The 26,180-nt window shown below is 44.4% G+C and overlaps 1 protein-coding gene across 4 annotated transcripts in view; it reads right to left on the bottom strand.

Moving 5' to 3' along the window:
• LOC126470581 (putative gamma-glutamylcyclotransferase CG2811) overlaps window positions 1-18,337 on the bottom strand; it is a 40,772-nt gene extending 22,435 nt beyond the window's left edge. For 2 of the 4 annotated variants that reach the window (XR_007586251.1, XR_007586250.1), the window contains exon 1: window positions 18,202-18,337. Coding sequence is in view for 2 of the 4 variants with exons in the window: in XM_050098535.1 (XP_049954492.1) it covers window positions 18,056-18,307 (252 nt within the window). In the remaining 2 variants the exon portion in view is untranslated. Of the gene's footprint in view, window positions 1-18,055 lie in introns of all 4 variants that reach the window. The other 2 variants (XM_050098535.1, XM_050098536.1) reach the window with 1 other exon arrangement.
• Between the last annotated feature and the right edge of the window lie 7,843 nt (window positions 18,338-26,180).

The raw sequence follows: 26,180 nt of genomic DNA, 5'->3' as shown, positions 1-26,180 counted from the left end.
CTGCAGTGAATACATTGCACCCATCGGGCAAGGAGTGCTGTTCAAAATGGCCTTTATGGATGAAAGTGAAGCCAACATGACCATCAGCCATCGAACCGTCTGTGTAAACCACTTCAGAGCCCCAGAACACATCAAGAATCGAGAGGAAGTGACAGTGGATAGCAGCAGGAGTAACTGAGTCCTTAGGGTCACGTGAAAGGGCCAGACGAATCTGTGGCCTAGGTGTACACCATGGAGGAGTACGCAAATGGACCTGGATAGGAGGTGGTAAAGGGAAGGACTCCAGTTCAGACAGAAGGGATTGCACGTGAACCGCAATCGTTAGCCCTGACCTGGACTGCCAATGTGGGAGATGAACTGCAGCGAGTGGAAAAAGGAGACCGTAATTTGGATGCCAGCAGAACTACGAATGTTACAACATAACTGGTGAGCAGCTGTGCATGTTGGATCTGCAATGGAGGGACTCCGGCCTCCACCAGGACACTGGTCACTGAATTCTTTTCTAAAAGCTCCCGTCGCTACGCAAACAACACAGTTGTGCACTGGGTCAAGTACATGCAATGCTGAGGGCACCACCGAAACATAAATCAGACTCCCATAGTCAAGGCGGGATTAAACAAGGGCTTTGTAGAGCTGCAGCAGAGTAGATCAATCTGCACCCAACTTGGTGCTCAGGCAGTGGAGGGCACTGTGGTGCTGCCAACACTTCTGCTTAAGCTGACGAAGGTGAGGTAGCAAAGTCAATCAGGCATCAAAATCCAGTCCTAAAAAGCGATATGTCTCCACTACAGTGAGTCCATCATGAAGCTAAAGTTGTGGTTCCGGATGCAAACTGGATTCAGTGGGCGAGAGTCCATGACCGCGCTTAGTGGATGGCTCCCTGTAGGCGGCACTCAGCAACACCAGTGCTAGTGGAGCAGTACGAAACGCAGATGTCGTCTGCATACAGAGAGGGTGAGACGGATGGCCCTACAGCTGCTGCTAGACCATTAATGGCCACTAAAAATAGAGATACACTCAATACAGAGCCCTGCGGGACCCCATTCTCCTGGATGTGGGGGGAACTATGGGAGACAACAACTTGAGACACAGAAAATAGCACAGAGCGACAGGAAATTCTGGATAAAAATCTGGAGCGGGCCTCTGAAACCCCACCCGTATAATGTGGCAAGGATATGATGTCGCCATGTGGTGTCATACACTTTACGTAGATAAAAAAAAGACGGCAACAAGGTGTTGGCTTCTAGAAAAGGCTGTTCAGATGGCAGACTCTAGGGACACAAAATTATCAGTGGTAGAGCACCCCTGGCAGAAGCCACCCTCAAATTGAGCCAGTAGGCCATGTGCCTTCAGGACCCAAGCCAACTGCCTACACACCATATGTTCCAGTAGCTTACAAACAATGTTAGTGGGGCTGATGTGTAGATAGCTATCCACATCAAGCAGGTTTTTGCCAGGTTTGAGCACCGGAACGATGGTGCTCTCCCGCCGTTGCAATGGAAAGACGCCATCGCACCAGATCCAGTTGAAGACAAGGAGATGGCGCTTGCAGTCAGACAAGAGATGTTTAATCATCTGACTGGGGATCAGATCTGGCCCAGGAGCTGTGATGGGGCAATGCGCAAGTGCACTGAGGAGCTCCCACTCCATAAATGAGGCATTATAGGGGGTTCACTGTCACGTGTAGTGAATGAGAGGACTTTCCTTTCCATCCGCCAATTGTGTGTGCAAAAGGCTGGGGGATAGTTCTCCAACACAGAGGCTCAGGCATATTGCTCAGCAAAGTTCTTGGCAATCACGTTTGCATCGGTACATAGCACGCCATTGATGGTAATGCCACGGACACCTGATGGGGTCTGGTACCCAAAAATATGTCCGCTCTTCGTCCAGACTTGGGAAGATGACGTATGGAACCCAATGGTACCTCTCCCAACACCCCTGTTTCCATTGTTTTATAAGCTGGCGTACACAGGCACAGAGCCGCTTAAAGGCTATGGGATGCTCCGGGGAAGGATGTCGCTTAGGTCACTGTAGAGCTCGCTGACGCTCTAATTGCCTCAGCGACTTCCAGCAACCACCAAGGGACTGTCTTTTCACCGGTTGCACCCTAAAGAGTGAGGTATCGTGTTTTCTGCTGCAGAAATGATTGTGGTAGTAACCTGCTCAACCATCACATCAATGTTACAATGTGGGGCAGAGTCAACAGTGACATCAAAGGTGAAAGTTCCCCATTCCGCCTTGTTTAAAGCCCATCTGGGCAGGCGTCCATGGGCCTGATGCCAAGGCAGTGATAGGAAGATGGGGAAATTGCCACTACAACACAGGTCATCATGTGCTGTTCAATGGGTAGATGGGAGAAGTCCTGGGCTGCAAATCAATAAATCAATGGCTGAGTAACTATCTCGAGCCACACTGAAATGTGTGGTGGCCCCAGTATTTAAGAAGCAGAATTCGAGTTGAGACAGGAAAGTTTAGACATCTCTACCTCAGCCAGTAAGCACTGTGTCACCCCTCGAGGAATTATCGGCATTAAAATCTCCCAAAAGTAGGAAAGGTTTAGGGAGTTGATCAATGCAGCTAAAACATTCAGGGGTACTGCACCACCTGGAGGAAGATATACATTGCAGACAGTTATTTCCTGCGTCACCCCTTTTCTGACAGCCACAGCTTCAAGAGGGATTTGAAGGGGCACAGGTTCATGACAGACTGAGTTTAGCAAATATACGCGAACTCCACCTGACACTAGATTATAGTCACTACAGTTCCTGTAATATCCCTAATAGCCACAGAGGGCAAAGGTCCGCATTGCCAGGAACCAGGTTTCCTGGAGGGCAATGCAGAAAGCAGGTGTAAAGCTTAACAGTTGCCATAGCTCAGCCAGGCGGTGGAAAAACCGCCGCAATTCCACTGGAAGATGACATCATTGTGAGACTGGGAAGGCATGGAACATTCAATGAGGCAATTTACGCCTCAAGGTCACCTACTGCCACCAACGTTTTGCCTGACCAGTCTATATCCATTATGTCTGAGGGTCCGGCGAGATCCAGAATGTCCACCCCATCCTCAGACGCAGAGCTTGCAGGTAGCGGTGGTGTGGGTACCACCGCTAGTTCCTTGTTCTTAGGGGTCGTCTTTTTCGATTTCTTGCACTGTTCCTTGGGTTTCACTGGCTGGGAGGACTTCACTGAATCAGTCTCTGGGACTGAGGATGAGCGTGAAGCCCTACGACTAGCGGCTTTTGGACTCTTCAGCCACTGGCAGGTGTCATCTTTCCCACTAGCAGAAACCTGGGAAGGGAGTGACTCAACAGACCCATTCCTAGTGAGAGGAGCCGAAGAAGCCTTACGCTTCTCTGGCTCAGAAGTCTGGACTGAAATCCCCAACGGTAGGGGTGGGATGGGGGGAGGGGTGTTGCTCTTGAAGTAGGTGGTGTGGGAGCAACAGGGAGCGAAGTGGCCCCCTGCCATCAAGGGGGCAGGTGTAGTGCCCCGATTCTGAGAGGCAACAGGAATTTGAGGAACTGATGGGGCGAGAACTGTTCTCGTAGCGGTGGTGTATGAGGTAGTCATATTCACAGGATGTAGGTGCTCAAATTTCCTCTTAGCCTCAGTGCAGGTCAGTCGGTCCAGGGTCTGTTTTTGTTATTGTTTTAGAGCACAAAACTGCTACAGTCATTAGAGCCCTGTCTGTGACTTAGGAAAATGTAAAAAAATCAAGCTGGAAACCAGCAGCAATGGTAGTGAAACTCAAAGTGGGGAAACTAAAAACAGAAGGAAAGCTTAAAACACCACTATAGAAGGGGGGTTGTTTGTCCCCAAAACGAGCTTCAAATGACGGAAGTCATCTCACTGACACAAACTCGAGAACGCAATCGGCTGAGTGCATGTCATCTGCTAAAAATTGAAGATATATCAGGCGACAGCTGTAGACACGCGCGTAACGGAGTAAAATAGGGTCACTCAAGTAAAAGGTGTCTCACCGTCCACAGTTGAGAGCAGTGGGGACAAAGCAGGGGAAGATCGCCACTTGAAAATGTCGATGGCTAAAAACACAGTGCCCTATCCGGAGTCTAGTTAAAATTACCTCCTCCAAACGACAAGATCGGGAGGAAGAGGTCCAAGCACAAGGAAGAGCTTTCATGTCCCGCAATTTATTATTGGGAAGTCTCAATGAATGTGCATGCCATAAAAGAGCAACACGACGACATAAAACACACTGTAGATCGGTGAAGGGAACCATGTGAACAGCAGGCTGAAGAAGAAAGACTGCAGCCTTGGCCGCTGTATCGGCCACCTCGTTTCCACAGATCCTGGGATCCAGAGGAACGCCACAGAGATGCCCCCAAGTGGAGCAAGTGGAGGCAGTCCTAAATCCAGAGGACCAGAGGGTAGACAGTGTACAGAGCTTGGAGACTGAGGGGAGAACTGAGCGAATCTGAGCATATTATATACTGTATTTGCTGATGGTGACAGATGTATTGGGCAGCATGGAGAACAGCGTAAAGCTCCGCAGTAAAAACCGAAAACTGGTCAGGAAGCCGAAATCGATTAGGGGTGTCACCAACAATATAGGCACTCCCAACACCAAACTATGTTTTTGAGTCATCAGTGTAAATAAATGTGGCGTCCTTCATTTGTGTGCATTGAGCAGCAAATGGCCGACGATAAACAAGAGGAGGGGTACCATCCTTGGGAAACTGACAAAGGTCACGGAGCAAGCAGGTCTGGGGCTGCAGCCAAGGCGGTGCTGTACCCCAAGTTGTCAAGAAAGTTTTAGGAAAGTGGAAGGAAAGAGAACATAGCAGCTGACGGAAGCAGACTCCCGGTGGTAGTAGAGAGGAAGGGCAGCCTGCATACCCTAAATCCATGGAGGCGTTGAAAAAATGTCATGGGCCGGATTAACAGGCATGGAAGACAGATGGCTAGCATAATGACTCAGAAGGACAGCTTGCCGATTGGACAGCGGAGGTCCAGCAGTCTCAGCATAGAGGCTTTCCGCAGGGCCGGTGTAAAAAGCTCCAAACACTAAACGTAATCCACAGTGGTAGACAGAGTCGAGACACCGAAGAATGGACGGCCGAGCAGAGGAGTAAACTATGCTTCCATAGTCCAATTTAGAGCGCACTAAGGTGCAATATAGGCGGAGAAGGACCACTCTGTCCACTCCCCAGGAGGTACGATTCAGGACACGGAGGGTGTTGAGGAATCGCAGACAGTGAGCCGAAAGATAGGAAACGTGGGAGGATCAGCACAGTTGTCTGTCAAACTTAAGTCTCAAGAATTTAGCGACATCCGCAAATGGAAGATTGACAGGGCCTAGATTTAAGGAAGGCAGAAGAAACTCTGTACGATGCCAAAAACAGACACACATGGTCTTACTGGGAGAAAAGCAGAAGCCGGTTTCGATGCTCCAAGAGTGGAGGCGATCGAGACATCCTGTAAGACATCGTTCAAGAAGGCTGGTCCATTGAGAGCTGTAGTAGATCGCAAAATCGTCCACAAAGAGGGAGCCCAAGACATCAGGAAAGAGACAATCCGTAATTGGATTTATGGCAATGGCAAACAGTAAAACACTGAGCACAGAGCCCTGGGGTACCCCGTTGTCTTGGGAGAAAGTAGTGTTCACCCGCACTTTAAATGTGCACTCTGCCATAAATTCGCGAAGAAAAAGGGGCAGCCCGCCTTGAAAGCCCCAAGAGAACAGTGTGCGGAGAATGCCTGTCTTCCAACAGGTATCGTATGCTCTTTCCAGATTAAAAAATATTGCTACTGTTTGGTGTTTCCTGAGAAAATTGTTCATGATATAAGTGGACAGAACAACAACATGGTCAACTGCAGGACGATGCTTTCAGAAACCACACTGGGCAGGTGTGAAAAGACATCGGGACTCCAGCCACCAGGCTAAACGGCAATTCACCATATGCTCCAAAACCTTACAGACACTACTCGTGAGAGAAATGGGGTGACAGCTAGAGGGGAGATGTTCGTCCTTTCCAGGTTTGGGAACAGGGACAATGATAGCTTCCCACCATCTTCTGGGAAAAGTACTGTCGGTCCAAATTCGATTATAAAGGTGAAGGCGGTAGCGCAGACTATGGTATGATAAATGCACCAACATTTGGATGTGGGCACCATCTGGTCTTGGGGCAGAAGAGCGAGAAGAAGAGAGTGCGTGTTGGAGTCCCACATGGAGAACACAGTGTTTTGCTTTCGCGATTTTGAGAGGAGAAAGCAAGAGGTCGCACTTCCGCTGCAAGTTTCCTTGGGAAAAAAGCTGGCGGGTAATTTGAAGAGCTTGAAAACTCAGCAAAGTGTTGGCCCAATCAGTTGGAAATTGCGAGGGGGTCCACTAACGTATCATGCACGACAGTGAGCCCAGAGACCAGTTAGAAACTGGGCGCGCCAGATAACCATCGAATCTGACTCCAAACTTCCGAGGATGGAGTGAAGGTGTTAAATAAGCTAGTAAAGAAGTCCCAGCTTGTCTTCTTGCTATCGCAGATGACGCGACGGCATCACGCACGTAACTGCTAGCATGTGATTTTATAGACTAGGGTGTGAGACAGCAGCACCCCACCAGCTGACACAGATTGGTTGGGAGTACTGGTGCATGGGATGGTATGTGTGTGTGTGTGTGTGCGCGCATGTGCGTGGGGGGGGGGGGAGGGGGGGAACGAAGGATGTGCTGTAGGGATAGCTGCCAATTTTTTTTTTTTTTTTTTTTTTTGTGGTTTTAGGGCGCACAACTTCAATGGTCATTAGCGCCCTTACTACGTTAAGAATGCACCGCGAGGCACAAGTTTAAAACAACAACTAAACGGGAAAACACGATAAAAGACAGACTGATAGGCAGAGGATTAAAAAACAGCATAATCAAATGTCCTTAGAGAGGTGTGTCAAATTGATAAAACGAAGGACACGAGCAGCTGCTCGTGGGTCATCGGCTAAAATAGCTTCTAAAGTACATGGCAGGTTAAGACCCAGACGCAGTGTGTTGAAATCTGTACAGGAAATTAAAATGTGGCGGACCGTCAGCAATTGCCCACATGGGCAGAACGGCACCGGCGCAGCCGTCAGCAGATGGCGATGGCTGAACCGGCAGTGTCCGATGCGTAACCGGGCCAAAACGACCTCCTCCCGCCGAGAAGGGCGGGAGGAGGACGTCCAAGCCGTGGGAAGAGGTTTAAAGGCCCGAAGCTTGTTGTCAGTAAGTGCAGCCCAATCAGCATGCCACAGCGATAAAATGCGCCGACAAATTACCCTGCTACAATCCGAGGAAGGGACACAACAAGAAGCTGTCCGAGGTTGGAGGACCGCAGCCTTGGCCGCGGCATCTGCAGCTTCGTTCCCAGGGATACCGACATGGCCAGGGACCCACATAAAGCTAACCGGAGAACCGACGTCCACCAGCTGCTGAAGAGAGCGTTGGATCCGGTGCACGAAAGGGTGAACCGGATACGGATCACCGAGGCTCTGGATGGCGCTCAGGGAATCGGAGCAGATGACATAAGCAGAATGTCGGTGGCGGCAGATGTAAAGAACAGCCTGGTAGAGGGCAAAGAGCTCAGCTGTGAAGACCGAACAATGGCCATGGAGACGGTATTTGAAACTTTGTGCCCCGACAATAAAGGAACACCCGACCCCGTCATTGGTCTTTGAGCCATCTGTATAAATGAAGGTCCTATTGATGAACTTTGAACGAAGTTCAACAAAACGGGAGTGGTAGACTGAACTGGGGGTAACCTCTTTTGGGAGCGAGCTGAGGTCAAGGTGAACGCGGACCTGAGCCTGGAGCCAAGGTGGCGTGTGGCTCTCGCCCACTCGAAAGGTTGCAGGGAGTGAAAAATTAAGGTGGTGAAGGAGGCGACGAAAGCGAACTCCAGGGGGTAGCAGGGCAGAGACATACAACCCGTATTGACGGTCAAGAGAGTCGTCAAAAAAGTAGCGATAAGACGGGTGGTCGGGCATTGACAGTAGCCGGCAGGCATACTGACAAAGCAGTATATCGCGCCGGTAGGTGAGTGGCAGTTCGCCAGCGTCAGCGTGAAGACACTCTACGGGACTAGTATAAAATGCTCCAATCGCAAGTCGTAAACCCCGATGTTGTATGGAGTTGAGGCGGCGTAAGATGGATGGCCGTGCAGAGGAGAGTACGAAGCTCCCATAATCCAGCTTGGAGCGGACGATCGACCGATATAGACAAAGCAGGACGGTTCGATCTGCTCCCCACGACATACCACTGAGAAAACGGAGGACATTTAAAGAACGGGTACAACGGGCAGCCAAATATGACATGTGGAGACCAGCTAAGTTTCCTGTCAAATGTAAGACCTAAAAATTTTGTTGTCTCCACGATTGGGAGAGCAACGGGACCGAGTCGTAAGGACGGTGGGAGAAACTCTTTGTAGCGCCAGAAGTTAATACAGACCGTCTTCTCGGCAGAAAAACGGAAGCCATTGGCGACACTCCAGGAGTAAAGACAGTCAAGGGAACGCTGAAGACAGTGCTCCAGGACACGTGTACACTGCGCGCTGCAATAGATGGTAAAATCGTCCACGAAAAGGGAGCTTGATACATCAGCTGGGAGGCAATCCATTATTGGATTGATCGCGATGGCGAAGAGAGTGACGCTCAAAACTGAGCCCTGTGGCACCCCATTCTCCTGGCGAAAGGTGCAACAGGACAAAACCCACATGTACCCTGAACCGTCGATCCATTAAAAAAGAACGAATAAAAGGAGGGAGGCGACCGCGAACGCCCCATGTATGCATGGTGCGGAGAATGCCCGCCCTCCAACAGTTATCATAAGCCTTCTCCAAATCAAAGAACACAGCCGCGGTCGGGCACTTCCGCAAGAAGTTATTCATAATGAAGGTCGACAAGGTAACCAGATGGTCAACAGCAGAGCGGCGCCTACGAAATCCACATTGTACATTGGTAAGTAGGCGTCGAGACTCGAGCAGCCAAACCAATCGAGAGTTAACCATTCGCTCCATCACTTTACAGACACAGCTGGTAAGCGAGATGGGTCGATAACTGGAAGGCAAGTGCTTGTCCTTCCCCGGCTTAGGAATCGGGACAACAATAGACTCGCGCCAGCATGCGGGAACATGTCCCTCAATCCAGATGCGATTATAAGTACGAAGAAGAAAACCTTTACCCGCAGGAGAAAGGTTCTTCAGCATCTGAATATGAATAGAATCAGGCCCTGGAGCGGAGGACCGTGATCGGCCAAGTGCGTTTTCGAGTTCCCGCATGGTGAATGGGGCATTATAACTTTCACGATTCGAGGAGCGGAAGTTAAGTGGCCTAGCCTCCTCTGCCTGTTTGCGCGGGAGGAAGGCAGGGTGGTAATGAGCGGAGCTCGAAACCTCGGCGAAAAAGCGGCCGAAGGCATTGGAGACATCCTCAGGGGCCACAAGGACGTCACTCGCGACCGTCAAGCCAGAAACTGGTGAGTGGACCTTAGTGCCAGATAGCCGGCGCAGGCCACCCCAGACAACAGAAGGAGGAGTAAAACTGTTGAAGGTGCTTGTGAAAGCAGCCCAGCTGGCTTTCTTCACACACATCCATGCCCGAGGCAGGATTCGAACCTGCGACCGTAGCAGTCCTGCGGTTCCGGACTGCGCGCCTAGAACCACTAGACCACCGCGGCCGGCTGGATAGCTGCCATGTGCATAGCTCAGAAAAGCTGGCGGTGGTGGGGAGGATCCAGATAGCTTGGGTTACGAAGCACCCATTGAAATCTTGCATGCTGTGCTCTGCTGCATTTTGTGCAACTGGGTGGTCTACCTTGTTTTTGGCAACAGTTTGGTGTTGGACATTCATTCTAGTTGACAGCTCGTTGGTTGTCATACCAATGAAAAGCACACAACCAACTAACTACATCCTAACCGATAACCACTTCATCGTTGAAGGGAAGGTATACGAACAAATTTGTGGCACAGCCATGGGCACCGGCATGGCATCCTCCTCTGCCAACCTCTTCATGGGCCACCTAGAAGAAACAGCCCCAGCTTCCCGAAACCCCTGGTCTGGTTCAGGTTTATTAATGACATCTTTATAATCTGGACCCAAGGCCAGGAAACATTATCCTCATTCCTCCTCAACCTCAACACCTTCTCTCCCATCAACTTCACCTGGTCCTCCTCCAGCCATCGTGCCACCTTCCTAGACGTCAATCTTCTCCTCTCAGATGGGACCCACGACCACTCCCCTATGAAAAGACCACTCTTTTAGCCCTCTGTTTCTCCCAGCTTTTATATTTGGGCTACCCTTTTATACCTTCTACTGTGTGCATTTTAACTTCCTTGTTTTATAGTTTGACTGTAAACTGCTAGCCTTCAGACAGCTCCCAGCTCACCCCCGAGCTGCTAGACGATTCCCCCAACCCCCTCCCTGCCTCCCTCCATCCCTCACCCCACCCCACCCTGCACCCACACATCACTGCAGTAAATTCACCATGGGCCACATAAGAGCTGGCAGTCCACTGAGCACAATGTAGAGACTGTCTGTGTGTGTGTGTGTGTGTGTGTGTGTGTGTGTGTGTGTGTGTGTGTGTGTGTGTGTGTGTGTTTTACCTACAAGCTTGCAAAATGAAATTCATTCCAAAAGCTAGCAAAGATCTGGAACTTTTGTTTGTGTACGTACTGACAACGCAGCTCTTCTGCCTCTCGGTGAGTCATTTCCTTTATTCCTAAATAACAAGCAATAAATAAGGTAAATGTCATCCTTTTGTCAGACAGAATTTAGAAAAAAAAGGGGGTTACATGAATCAACATAACGAACCTGCAGACATTCTCATAGGTAGGGCAACCACAGCTGTGATTCATTATTTTTGGTATAAATAAATTGCTACAGCTGTGTTTAGTCTTTTTTTTTTATCACAACTGGTATTGTGACACTAATGGCTACATCTTCAGCTGAAAATGTTATGAAACATTAAAGCAAAAATGCTCTGAACTTTGTACCCCACATTCGCTGCCCGTCAGAACGAAACACTGCTACAAGGTGGTATGTCATGTAACTACAAAGTCTGATTCCTATATGGCACGTGGGTCCACCTCTATGGTCTATACGCAGTCACGAACAGGAAACACGGCAGCATGCTCTGTCACACTCATATGAAGCACTTGTTTGTAAGGAGTAGAATCCTCGGAAATGAAGATGGAAACTACGTAAACAAATTTTTTGAGAAGAAGTCTTAGAGTTTCAATATGACAGAAGATCTCAAGGAAATTATGAGGCAAATGAAAACTTCCATATACATCAGTGAAGAGGTGGGAAAAATGGCATTTAAAATACTATGGGCATGTGATGAGAACAGAGGAAGGATGATGGCTGAAACAAGTACTATATTAGCAACCTCAAAAAAAAAAAAATGAGGAAGACCTGGTGTAGAATGGAAAAATCAAGTGGTGGAGGATATGCAACACAGACATTCAAAAGAAGAGACATACAAGGAGTGAGAGAGACTTTAAATGAGGTTGGTACGAAAAGGGCTAAAGACATGTAAGCAATTTGGGGAGAAAAAAAGCAACTCTGAGCAGTCTGTGGTCATATTCATGTCAGAATTTGACAATTCTTACAATGCACTGCTGAGAAATGGTCGGTTTGCTGCTTTTTCGCTGGGTACTTGTAACCAGCTGTTGATACATGCTGTAATTTTTATCACAATTCTGGATAAGAGTTACATAGCCCCTCAACCTCCCCTCGAATCTCCCCCCCCCTCCCCCCTCTCTACAACTGTATGGTACTGTCCACAATGCAGCCAGATGATATTTATCATTATCAAAAACCTTATAAGTGTACCTTGGAATAGGATGGAACCCTGGAACACAGAAATGGCTAAACACATTGGTTTACAAATCAGCACATCGAATGTCAGAAGTCTATACAGACCACGAGCTGCCAAACTTTTAGTGCCAGAGCTGGAGGAATATAAAGTTGATGTCAATGCATTGGAGGAAACTATTGAACAGTGTGAGGATGAGATTTTACTCAATAATAAATTAGTTATCTTTTATGAGGCTGTGAAGAGAATGTAAGGCATGAATATGGAACAGGATTTGTGGTGAGTGACTGTTGGTATGGCAACTGAGGGGCTTCAGTACAAAAAACAAGAAAATATATCTCACTGTAAGCCGTAAGTAGGGAGCTGTAACACTTGTTGAAGCATATGCAAAAACAGACTCAAGAAATGCAGAGAAAAGTAAATTTTTTGAAGAACTAGAAAAACAGTGGAAAGCATTGGCACCACAAATATTCACATCATTTTGGGAGAATTCAGTGTCAAATTGGAAGAGAAAGACATAATTAGGTTAACAGTCAGGAAAAAACAAACTGTGTCAAACCAATTTTACATTGAGCTCAAACCTTGTGGTGAGCGTCATGACCTTCCCTACAAATGGATCCAGAAAGGGACTTCCCCAGATGGTGATAGTACCAATCAAATAGATCAAATGCTTACAGATATGAGGTACAAATGATGACAGATATTAGATCTTACAGAGGGGCTGATGCAGAGACAGACAGTTAACTAGTAATCAGTAAATAACAACTACAGTTGTGCTAAAAAGGAGCAAGAACTTTGTCAGGAGACAGTTTGATGTTAAGAAGCTTAAGGACCCAGAGTTGTGTCACCAGTATAATATCAGAGTGCATAACTAACATGTCAAATCCTAATTATGAAGTAAGTGTTGATGATCAATGGAACACCAAAAGTCACGCTTCAGTGACATAATTAAGCTGTGAATGCCTGGCAGAGAGGAAGGGAAACACACATGCTGGATACAAATTATGCGGAAAAACAGTAAGCAGTGAAGAGAATTAAAAAGAAAGAAGCAGGGTTCCGTCGACAGCGAAAAAATCCTTGAGCAACATGACTGACAGAGGCCAAATACAATATGTGCTGCAGGAAAATATTCCAAATGATTAAACCTGTGAGGAGCAGTCAAAGGAATGAACTGTCAGTTAATAAGGATGGAAATATGCTAACAGACAACGAAATACTTCTGGACAGGAGCAGGGAACATTTTGAGGAATTGCTGAATGTTGAAGATCCTGATGTCTTGCCAGAAGGAAGAATTACGGAGGATGTAGAGCAAGAACAAATTTAAGTGACTCAACAGGATGTACAAAGCGCAATTAGCAAATTGAAGAGCAATAAGGGGCCCTAGAGGAGATAGGATAACAGGAGAGATGTCTAAGCCAGGAGGTGAAACACTTCAGAAAGAGATATACAATCTCTTAAGTATGGAGAAAGGAAGAGATTCCACAAAAGAGTGGAAGTTGGCTACCATTATCCAATGCACTAAAAGAACAGTAACAGGAAATTTAACTACCAAGGTACATCTCTGCCAAGTGCACCACACAAAGTGCTGTAGTTAATAATTCATGAAAAGCCAAAGCCATTTGCTGAAGATATTGTTGGAGAGTACCAGGTAAACTTTCAGACAGAAATATGAATTACTGATCCAATTTTCACCACGAGTCAAATCTGGGAGAAATGCTTGGAATTCAAAAATTTGTTTCTAGTAACATTTACAGATTTCTCAAAGGATTATGATGTTTTACACAGAAAGTATGCACAACATCCTATGGGAGCTTAGCATACCTAGGAAGTTAATACTGAGACACTGTGTACAGCACACACAAAAGCCGAGGTGAAATGCCAGGGGGAGTTGTTCCAGTTATTCAGCATCAGAATAGGTGTGATACAAGGCGATGTCACCTCACCATTGCTTTTTAATTTGGTCCTAGAAAATGTAATTTATAAAAAGAAAAGAAAAGGCAAAGGGTTGAAGCAGAAGAACATAATTAGGACATGCAGAGAACATGGCAGCCATGGAAGAGTTAAGGAAGAGTCACAGAAAGAAATGACGGAAAATGTAAGTGGCTTAGAGAAGAACGGTGGTAAAATTGGACTTTATGTTAACAGAGAGAAGGCAAATGATAGAAGTATTCAGAGAAGCCCTGCATAACACCCCATTACATGTAGTAATGTGGAACATAGCCACAGTGAAAAATTTTTAAATACGTCAGTACCACCTCGGCACCTGGTTAAGCAGTCACAACTTAAAACAAGAAATTAATCAACATTATGTCAATGGGCATGAAACTGATTTCAGCCTGAAGCAGATAAAATAAAAAAATCTGTCAATTAGATGAAACCTAAAGCCTATAGTGCAGTGATAGTACCAGTGCCATTACATTGGTCAAACCTTAAGCACCACAAAAAAGGTGAAGAGAACTTTTTGATCTGGCAGGGCACATTGCTAGAAGGTTGAAGCTGTGCTTATTGCAAAATCTAACAGTACCTTTCTAAGTAGAAGACCAAGCAAGCAATGGGAGGATGAATTGTAGAAAGGATTTCAGCAACTGGGTGTCCATGAGAACAGTATCCAAAATGCACAAGATCGCCATCTATGGCAGAACATTTTAAGGTAGGCACAATCTTCATGGTATGAGACTGCCAACATGCATGCATGATATAGGTATGTAATGTGCCAATAGACTTACACTTTTTCTATTTGTCTATTATCTAGTAGTTTTTTTCTGAATTCACCTTGCAGTTTTATATTTTGTAATATGAAGTATGTTAAATATAGTGTGTATGTAGATATTGGGCTATGCCAAGATCAGTGTTTTATGACAAACTTTACTTCAAATTCACATTCATTGGGTTCAACTTGCTACCAAATTTGTCACCTTCCAATCCAGATGCAGATGTTGGATTGCACTCTACAGGTAACTGTCACTAAAACAAAGATTCCATGGATAGCACTATGGCCCCATTAAAAAAATTGCACAATGGCACTGCACCATCTCTTCTACCTAGTCATAATATATTTAAACGACTCAATTAAAAAAGGCAAATTTCTTAGGTTCACTAAAACAATTAACCTTCAAATGAATCATTAGTTGTATCAGAGGGAAAATGCACTTGCAACAAATGGAACATTACTAGATTGTTGTGTACTTGCTTTCAGGAAGTGAAATTTCCAACACTACCTACGGGCACAAATGAAAGTAGAAAAAACTAATGTGGGATGGAATAAAATGTTTTTGATTCTCACGCAATGTGACATTGACTACAGGAATAAAAGGGTAATATATGGTCTTTATCTGAAGAAGACAGTTTACACCACAATGGAATGGAACAAAAATCCAGAAACAAGAATAGCACAATACAGCACTGCTCACTGTCACTACTGACATTTGTTGTACATCTACACAATAGATCTACAATTCACATAAGTATACAGCAGACAGTTAAGAGAACCACTGTCTCACTATTTCTCAACTGTTCCAGTATCAAACAGCACAGGAGGAAATCAACGAAATCTTTCCACGCAACCTCTGATTCCCCCCTTTTTTTTTTTACAATGATTTCTCTCCATGAAAGTGGGAGTTATCAAAACATTTTGGCATTCAGAGAATGGTTCCAATTTAAGTTTTCCATAATTATAATCCCAGAGTAGTTAGCTGAACCACAACCATTAAACTTGTGCAATTTATTATGTAACTGAAATTTAACAATTTTTTATTTCTCTAGTGGAAGACCTTACACATTTTAATGCTAGGGTCACGTGCAACTTTTCACACGTTACAGATATCTTGTCTAAATTATTTCACAGTTTGTTCTAACCTTGTCATGTCTTTCCTTGAAAGTAAATAGCATCATCTGCAAACTATCTAAAAGGACAGCACAGATTGTCTCCTAAATCATTTATATAGATTAAGAGTAGTACAGGGCCTAGAACATGTTTTTTGGGCATGCCAGATATTACTTCAGTTTTGCTAAATGACTCACCATCAGTTACTATAAACTGTTGGCTTCTGACAGGAAATCACAGATCCAGTAGCCCAACAGATAAGATAGTCCATGGGCACAAAACTTGTTTAGATGTCACTTGTGAGGAACGGTGTCAAAAGCCTTCCGAAAATCTAAAAATATCGAATCAACTTGAGATTCTCATTAGTTAGCACTCAATTTCGCACAAATAATAATAAGAAAAAAAACACATTGGATTTCACAAACAAAATATTTACTCAATCGATGCTGGTTGGTTGCCAACAGATCATTTCTTTGAGCTTTTTCATAATGTTGGAACACCGTATATGTTCCAAAATCCTACAATTAGTGTGACATATGGGTCTACAAGTCCGTGGATTACTACCCCCCCCCCCCTCCCTCTTTTTTGTATGAACAGATATAGAAGGAAGATGCAAGCAAGACGTAGCACAATGTGTTCCTATTAAAAGGACAGCAGTTAACACCCAGTACTCTGCCTAAAGGTACGTCTCTCGCCTTGTCAACCGGGGTCAAGGGAAGTGTTCGATTCCTGCAGATTTTTTAACTTTTTTTTCCTCCTCGTCATTTTGTGTGTTTCGGGATCGTGGTGTTTTCTTTTACTGTTATATTTAGCTTGTCCCCTCCCTAAAACCCCCAATTTCCCGCGGTTGTAACGTTGGTTTGATTGAAATTTTAGAGGAATATGTCATTGTCTTATTTATACGTATTATCGTGCTTTTTTCCGTGTGTATGTAGTGACATCATAGGCGCCATATTGGACACTCTTTGAAAAGCAATTTCCGCCATATTGATGAAGTCATTGGTCAAAGCAGACGGGAGGAATCGGACACTTCCGCAATCCTTCTGCAAGCCACCATATGATGCATGGCGAAGTGTACCCTATACCACCGCTAATCATTCCCTTTCCTGTACCATCGGCAATTTGAATGAGGAAAAAAAACGACTGCCTGCAACCTTCCGTATGAGTCCTAATTTCTCCTGTATCATCCTCGCAGTACAAGACGTACGTTGGTCGCAGTATAGGCGTTCTGCAGTCGGCAACGAAATGCCGATTCTCTAAATTTTCTCAAAAGTATTTTGCACATAGAAAAGTCTTCCCTCTCACGATTCCCATTTGTGTAATATTCGCACACCTCTGAATTGCTTTGATTTCTTCCTTTAACCTAACTTGGTAGGTGATTCCAACGCTCTAGCACTACTCAAGAATTGGTTGCACAGGTGTTCTGTACACGATCGCCTTCATAGATGAGCCACACTTTGCTAGCATTCGCCCAATATATCAAAGTCGACATTTCGCCTTCCTACTACTGTCATCAAGAGCTCGTTCCATTTCATATCGCTTTGCAACAACATGCTTACATAAGTTGAAATGTACAGTCGAGATCGCGATCTTCACAATTTTAATTTAAATATAGCATCAGGTTGCTGATCTCCACAGACTATGTTGTCTAAATTTATGGACATGCTTAGACATTTAACCAACCTGTGCCAAGCAGCACACCACTAATACTGTATTCGTACATGACAGGTTTATTTTTCCAGCTCATGTGCATTTTTCTACATTTAGAGAAATGTTGCCATTCATCACACCACACAAAGAATTTGTTTGTCATCCCGTACCTTTCTACAGTAAACCAACGACGACACTTTAAAGTACAATACAGCGTCAACAACAGACGAAGAATGCTCACCACAGACTATGAACCTCGACAGCAGGAGTTAAGGGAAAGGCATGTTTGGAGTACAGTACGTGTATGGATGTGAAATGATTAATAGGAATGGTGTGAGGAGGAATGTAAGAAATAACTTCATGTAATGAACCAACGAGGAAAAATTAAACGTTTGGGCGCATATTTCGACTGATGACGTCTAGAGCTAAATGGATGGTGTGTGTGTGTGTGTGTGTGTGTGTGTGTGTGTGTGACGATTACCGGTAGTGCATTTACTATCCACAAATTTTCATTAACAATGGGACTTACATGACATTGCCATCCCAGTTAGTGAAGTTTCCTATACTCAGTTTCCACCTTTGTTACAGTTAACGAAGCAGACAGTACGTCAAAAATTTTAAAAATGACACTACAAATGTAATTTAGTATATTGCGCTTACCGGTGGAAACTGCTACATTTACTTTTTCTCACAAAACATAAAACAGTAAGGCACTTTGACTGCCACAGGTGCACTAAAAATCACCGCGCTGAAATACATGTTGCGTGGAAGAAGTACAATTTTACTTACGTGTCCTACCCCTTCCTTATGAATGAGGAACGGAATGTTATATTGCGTATCGATGATTAACGGATAGCGTTTTACTGTTTCTGCAGCCGAGATAAATTTCGCATATCCATTAGCTTTATTTGTAAAGTAAAAATGATTCGGTTCACCTTTCTTAAGAGTGCCGTACACAAACACTTTATGCAATGCCATTTGACGGCTCTTGATAACCGCCGTTGTAAACACTAATCCCAAATGCATGACTTGACATGACATCTTCACAACACATGCTGTACTGTTGCAAATCGACACACGACTCAGTCGAAGCTCGAATCGGCTATCGACAATCTGTGACTATACAACTCTTTGGAATATTGATTATAGTGGCAGCCTGATAATTTTTGTTTTTCTTTATCGTTATTTCATCCGCTCTCGCCCATATCGGCGGGCGGTTGGGCTAACAGTGGTACATTCAACACACTCTTCACCCAAAGGCCAAATATAAACTGAGACGAAACAAACACTAAAATTAGTGTGCACTGTATACAAGGGAATAAAAAATTTTTAAAAGTAAAATTAATGGACTTTTTATGTATAGAAAGCACGAATTTCTTTCTTTTGAATTTAAAACAGTAATAATAAAACGGTAAAAGGAATAACACTAAGAGGACAGGTAAAAAATTTAAACCATGTCATAAAACACTGATTTTTAAAAGAAGCACTTTACTGTCACTACAGTTGGAGGGACCTGCCCCTGGGACAGGTTGTCTGGTGTTGACGGGGAGAAGGTTTGGCACTGAGGAGGGTGGCGGTATAAGGATGGATGACACACATACCCACCATCGCTTCAGCTCTAGACTTAGGCAGTCAAAATATGTGCTCAAACGTTTGATTAAATTTTTTCTTTATGACATTTTTCCTCGACAGTTCAGTACGGGAAGACAAAAAGAGAGGAGTAGTTGGGGGTATCGATAAGGCCATAATTTGATGGGGGAAAAGGGGAGCAGGGAATGAATTGGTGAAAGGGACAAGTGGTACCGAAATAGGGGGAGGGAAGGACAAAGGAGCCCCGATGAGGTGAAATGGGTGGGGTGGATGTATTGTTGGCAGAACAGGTAATTTTCCAAATGGATTTCATGGTCTGGGAACTGGAAGTTCGTTGGGAGAGGATATAGAGAGTGTGCAGGTGTAGCGTTAGTAGAATGTGTCAATGTTAGAGGAGATACAACAGGATTAGTGGAGTCAAGTTTATGGATGATGTAGGTTGTGTGAAGGTATACAATGTGAATGAGGAGAGGTGGGAAGTTTATGAGACGATAAAGGATCCAAAGGGGGAAAGTAAATGGAGGTGGTAAGTGAGGTGGAGTGCATGGAATTCAAGGATCTGAAGGGACTTACAGCACTTAGGTGGGGATGATATCCATGCTACATTTACATGGGAGAGGATGGGCTGCATCCAGGTTTTTGTGGAGGACAGTGGAGTGGTTCAAACTCCATGTTCGTCTGGTTAGTAGTTTTAGACTATTGTGGGCTTTCTGTTGGATGGGTAATAAGTGAGGGTTCCATGTTAGCTGCCAGTCGATGGTTAGTCCAAGGTATTTTAGTATGCTAGTTACTTGGACAGGATGGTCACAAATGATAAGGTAGAAGTCACGTAGATGGAAGGTGGGGGTAGTTTGTACTATAATTTTTGCTTGGGTTTTTGAGGTCTTGATCGTGAAGAACCATTGCTTACACTAAGAGTTAAACTGACTGAGATGAATTTGGATTGTTGGGATTTATGGAATATAGGACAGGGGCCGAGGAAAGTCATGTCATCAGCATACCGAAGGAGGTGCACTGGTGGTAGTGGTTTTGGCATATTGGTAGCGTAAAGGAGATAAAGGAGAGGGGAGAGGACTGCGTCTTCGGACACACCTGCAATTCGATGGAAGGTACAGGATTTGGTATTGTTAATAGTGACAAAGGATGGACGACTACACAGGAAAGATACAATAAGTCAGACACAGTGAATTGGAATTGCGTAAATATGGAGCTTGAAAGTGAGATCAGAACGCCACACATGGTTACAGGCTTTTTCTAGAACGAGGGAGGAAAAATAGCGGATTTACAGGTGTTGTGATGGTGGGATAGCACATGGGTGAGGCACATAAGGTGGTCATTAGAGGAGAAGTTGGGCTGGAAGCCACACTGGTTGGCAGGAAGGAGGTGGTGCTGGTTCAGGTGTTGATGGATCCATTGGGTGATGATGGATATGAAGACCTTGCTAAACAATGAGATGTGACAGATGGGATGATAGGAGGAGTATCAGTCGTGGGGTTTGGCAGTTTGAGAAAAAGTAGGATTTTGGAGGTTTTCCACGGTTCAGGTGAGTAACCTGTGAATAGGGTAGTGGTATAAAGGGTTGTGAGGGTGACTAGAAAGAAGACTGAGAGTTCTTTGAGGTGTTTATAGGTAATGTGGTCATGACTAGGGTGAGTGCTGCTTTTTTGTGAGTTATGTGCTGTAATTGGTGTACTTACTTAAATTTGTGGTATGTTATTCAAATAGTGGAAGCAGGAAGTCAGGGGTGGGGCAGTGGTATTTGTGCATTCATAGATTGTAAAGAGAAGGAGTAATCAAAATGGGAGTCATTCAGAATTCAGAAGATGTGACAGAGATAGGATGCAAAGTGGTCAGCTTTGCTGAGGTTGTCAGGTAGGGGATGTTTGTTGTCAAGGATCAGGTAGTGAGGGGCGGAATGACTGCCACTGAGTCAGTGGAAAGCTTTAAAGTAATTGGAAAGGTAATGGGCAGTTTAGCGTCGAGTCTGGTGCATGTCTGGCTCTAGTCCAGATGTTTTCTTGAATTTATTAAGTTCCTCATGTGTCTTTGAATACATGGGTGGACTGTGAATGTATCTCTGTCATTAGTCTGTAGCAAAGAGCGATATTAGTGGCAGGATTCTTGGAGAAGGAATAGGGTTTGTGGGGAGACACTGGGGTGAAAAGGATATATGACCTTGGTAGGGATGTGGGCAGATATAGCATCTGACAAAGTCTGCTGCAGGAAGGCCTTGTCATAGGGATGAGCTAGTGTGTAGGAGATGGTGACGAGAACTGATAGGTGGTCATTTCTAATTTGATTGAGGACTTCTGCAGTGCAGCATCCAAGGACAATGGGAGATGCCAGGATGGTATCTGGAGTGCTGCTGTTTTCAGGATGGATGTGTTGTGGGATGGGGACAATGTCACCTTGGAGTGAGTCTGTAAACTGACACTACTGTTAAAGTTCTGCATGGGATCTAGTACAGAAGTTGAGGTCATTGGCAGTAATATATGTTGAAAAGGTATGATAGATGTGGATGAGGAAGTCGTAGGGAATGGGATTGTTAGGTCAGATGCACATGGTAGCACATGTAATATTTAGGGTTTTGAAGAAGCAGGTAAGGATAAGGTGTTTGGTGGGAGTATTGTATAAGGGTTACGGCTGAGCAGGAATATTCTTGTGGTGGGCGATGGCAACTCCATATCTGGCCAGAGGAAGGAGATTATCTTACAGTGGGGGATGTAGGGAGGGATTCTGATGGTATGACAGTGTTTAATTGAGGATGAAGGTATCAAAATAGTTTTGGGACAGGTTCTGTATGAAGAGGGGCTAGCAACTGGGCAGGGAGTGGATGTTGTGGTGCAGGATACTATATTGCTGCTGTGCCATGATGAGATTGTAGGGAGAGGGTTGCATGGGCGAGGGTTTAAATGAGCCTGTCGAGATAGGTGAAAATGAAGTGGACTTGGTTTTGGGAGTAGGTGGCTTGGGTACTGAGGTGAAATATAGAGCAAGTGCCAAGGAAATTTGTTGGAGTGTGTGTGGTCTCTGGAAGAGGTGCATATTCTGGAGGACAATGGTGGGGAATCTGATGATATCTTTGAGAATGGGAGCTGGGCAGTTGTTTGAATAAATGGAAAGCTTTACAGTGATGACAGGAGGGTGGATGTTTACAATCAGGAGTAAGGTGGTCATTATAAAGGATGCACTTCTGGCACTGTTAGGACTGGGAAGGCCTTTGAAGTGTTCGATTTTGTGATAGCAGGTGTAAATCAGGGCTCCCTCTGTAAGGAGGTGGTCGATGGCGGAAGGAGACACAGTGAAGACACGCATATGGAAGGTGGGACCTGAAGTGCACATTTCTAATGCGGGATGGGGGTTCAGTATGGAAACCATCAACTCTTTTGTGACCTCAGGATCAACCTTGATTATCACAGCAGTGAAGGTGGGGGATAGCGAGGAGACTTGGGTTGTTTAATTCAGTGGTGGTACTGAAAGGAGTGAGGGAAGCATGAAGGCCAAAAGTGATGTATGGGATAGTGAAGAGGAGATGAGTGTGGAATTTGAGATTTGTGGATTCAAGAAGTACTGAATCATTGAGAGGTATAACTTAGGCAAAGGGAAGGTGTGGGAGATACTTTCTGATTCCAAGAGTGATTAATTTTCCCTTTAGGAATTTAGGGTCAGTGTGGATTAGGATGCAGGAGTGAACAGCTGGGGAAGAAGACACAGGGGAGGAATCAGTGGCCATATATTTTGTGGGATCAAGATTGGTTTGAGGTTTTTTGGAAACAGTGTTGCTAATGGAGTCTATGTGAGGGCACTTCTGTGGTTTTTTTTTCAGATGGTGGCATGTAGTGAGGGTTGGGGAATTAGGGATATGGAATATGTTGTGATGCAGGTCCTTCCATATGGGTTGAGTTGGTGCAGCAGCTCTTTGATTGGGTGACAAGTACTGCAGCTTCTGGCATTATCAGGGTAGCACAGTGACATGTTATCCTTGCTGGTGTTTGAGAAGGAAAGTGATTGGTGAGAGGTAAGCTGAATGTGAGGAAGAGATTATGAAAAGGGTTGGGTAGGGAAGGAAGTGATTGCAGATAAGGACGACTTTGTGGGAAGGGGAGGCTGGACATAGCATGGTGGACTGGAGGACTTACTCCATGTCGTGACAGTTGGAGCAGGGGATGGGGTAGTGTATATGACTGATGTAGTTGATGTGTCCATTGTGCAATAAGGGTCAGGGAACAGTTATTAGATGATTTATAAGGGGTATATGAGTGTGACAGAAGCGACAGCCAGGTTGATGTAGTGGTGATGACAACAAATTAAGGCAGCTGCGGTGAGGTTGGTGGCAGGCGCGTGGCGGCGAGATGGAGGTAGCGAGAGGTTCCGACGACAATGACGACGATCCACAAGGTGAAATGAGGAGGGTTATGATAAACACGCATGTACAGAAGTCTCAAAGACGCTAACAGACACACACAAACAGCTACTATTTGCGAAGTGTAGGCGAGTGTTCCTGCCAGTCTATGCAAGACAGGAGGTGGGCGACTGCAAACAATTGAGCTAGTGCCAGAGAGTGCTCTAGTTAGTCTAGGCGACAATTTGCGCTGACAGAAAGTCGATGAAATAATTTATAAAGGTATAACATAATACTTGTTACAGAGGAGAATAAAGCTTATGGAAAGAGTTAATAGTGGTGAACAAAGGTCAGTCCACACTCAGTGATCTCTATGCACAGATGTCTGCGCTAATGCCCTTGTATGCAATAAATCGCCGCGAATATTGTGCATTTACATGAAAGTTTCAATCTTCTACTGGCTGGCAATCTGTCGTTCTAGGAAACCATTTTTCAGTGGAAGGCAGATACTCTCTCATGAAGAATATTTCAGTTTAGGACACCAGCTGACATGGCAGAAAATTCTCCTGTAGTCTGTGTTCACAACCAGCCTCAAAACGTTTGTCAAGTGTGTGAGGCAGAAAGAACGATCTAAATGGTCAAAACAAAGGCTCTTTATGCATCGGTAACAGTCCTGAAGAAGGATTTCATGAAGACAAGTGAAGTATCTCAAGTGTGTAATGTTTCAGTTGTGACAAGTTACAGATAATATTTTTACATTTTAGGCATGTTTTAAACACCATATATTCTAATAAATTGTAGGAGTGGCTAATTGGCTATCTTTTCCTTTCTTTTTGGGTATATTAGAATTTTCAATTTGCCAACTGAATTCGAGCAGAAATCTGTAATAAATTTTTGCACCAGAATATAAAACTCCATTCTGATCTCTTCATAAGAATCCATTGTCTTACTGAATTGTACAATTCAGTATTGAGTGAAAATTTGCTATCAATCCCTTATTCAGGTCAATGTAATGAGAAAGATTTCTAAGTGCAAAGCAAGTAGTACTAATAATTTTGGTTCAGTCATCAATGTTTTCTCAGAATTACAATTTCTTTGTTTGTAATTGGGTCAACTGCTCTTGTTTTCTCAGTTAAAGAACTGTAAGCAACAGCCTTCTTATCTCAATCCTGTCATAACTTTTCTCAAACAGGTGTGACTTCTATATATATATAAAAATAAATTCAACTATGAACTGCCTGAAACAGTGATGCATATCAATCATTTTAGATCCCATCATGTACGCAAGACGAGAAATACTAGACTGAATGAACAGCTGCCTTAAACACATTTCGCGCGCCATATTTGCAGCGATCTCCAGTTGACACACTGCTATTTGTCTGTGCAGATGCAATTTGCGCCCACAGGTTTGAGCATTTTCGTTCAAACCCCCAACTCCAACTAACAGGTTTGCACACATCTCATATCTGCACAAATTTGCTGTCAGCACACTATGATCTGTCTCCACAGATGCGATGTATGCTGACATTTGCACTGACAGACTGTTGCCTATGGATCAGCCTTAAGGATACAGGGTACTTATAAATGGTGGAAAAATCGAAATTCTTTATGACTTTATTACTTTCTATAGTCTTTATGATTTAGGGTTTCAAATGAGAAATGACCTATGTACAGCAAATTTGAAAGTTACTGTCATGTATGCCGCCACGCACCCTTTATTTCTGTTACAGAAACCAGTGTTATTTCGAAAAGAACTGTGAACTTTTTGTTTCCATCGATGACAGGAGGGTGGATGTTTACAACTGTTGGTAACAGTGCATGTTTCTAGTGCCCCTAAATGATTATCTTTGCTAGTATTTACTTTTTGTTTCGCTGAAGCTGTTTGTCCACGTGTTACTGAATGTTTGTTGCCCAAGTGCTACATATATTTGTGGAAGTACATATCCTTTAGTGTGCAATAAATACGAACTATGCTATGCATCAAGAAATTCAATAAAAGGAAATTCCATGGTAGCCAGTTCACAAACAAAGCAAGCCACACTGTTGAATGTAACCTATGTATCAGTTCTTCAGGGAAGAAACTCCCACGTGGCACAACTCCTGGTGATTCAAATTTTTGTGTTAACAATGAAGCTGGTTGTATTGAATATGTTGTTGTTGATGTGGGCATCTTATCTTGTTTGATAAAGGAAGTGGCGAAATGTAAACAATGCGATGGTGTAGGCTGTCTGGAAATAACTGAACAACAAAGTAGTAGGAAGGGTTTAGCGTCAAAATTAGTTGTTTTGTGTAGATCCTGCGATAAATCTACCTGAAAACTGACTTCAAACATTTTGTGCAATTCATATGATGTGAATTTGAAGTTCGTGTGTGCAATGCGTGCAATAGGAAAAGGAAAATGATAAAAAGGCTGCTCAAACGTTTTGTGGTTTGATGGAGCTTCCTTCTCCTCCCAGTAGGTCCAGCAAGTGCATAAAAATACTTTTAGGTGCCTTGATGGTTGTGTCTAAAGCATCTACGGAATGTAGGACATTGCTGTTGCACTTGATGGGACATGGCAACTTCAAGGCCATCATTCCTTGAATGATGTTGTAAGTGGTACTTCTCTGGAAAATGCAAAAGTTGCTGATGTTGAGTGCTTATCTAAGTACTGCCACACCTGCCATGATAATATTGAACATCAGTGTTCTAAGAATTATGATGATTACAGTATGGGTATGTAGTGTGATGGAGCTCTAAAAGTATTTCAGTTGTCAGTGCCCATTTATAATGTTATATATACAAAGTACCTTGGCGATGGAGACTCTAGAGCTTTCAATAAAATCTCTGTCTGGCCGAGATGGATTGACAGTAACTGAAACAGACCTTCTTCGGAGTTATTATGGACTGGCCATTGGACAAACACCACCTCTGAATGATGTTACAGCAATGAGAAAAGCTGTATGAGCCACCTGCTTTCATAAGTATTCCACAGATGACCAC

Source organism: Schistocerca serialis, chromosome 3 (assembly GCF_023864345.2).
Source record: "Schistocerca serialis cubense isolate TAMUIC-IGC-003099 chromosome 3, iqSchSeri2.2, whole genome shotgun sequence".
Classification (NCBI taxonomy): Eukaryota; Metazoa; Arthropoda; class Insecta; order Orthoptera; family Acrididae; genus Schistocerca; species Schistocerca serialis.
The sequence above is the reverse complement of the archived record's forward strand: the minus strand, read 5'-3'. Positions and strand labels throughout refer to the sequence as shown.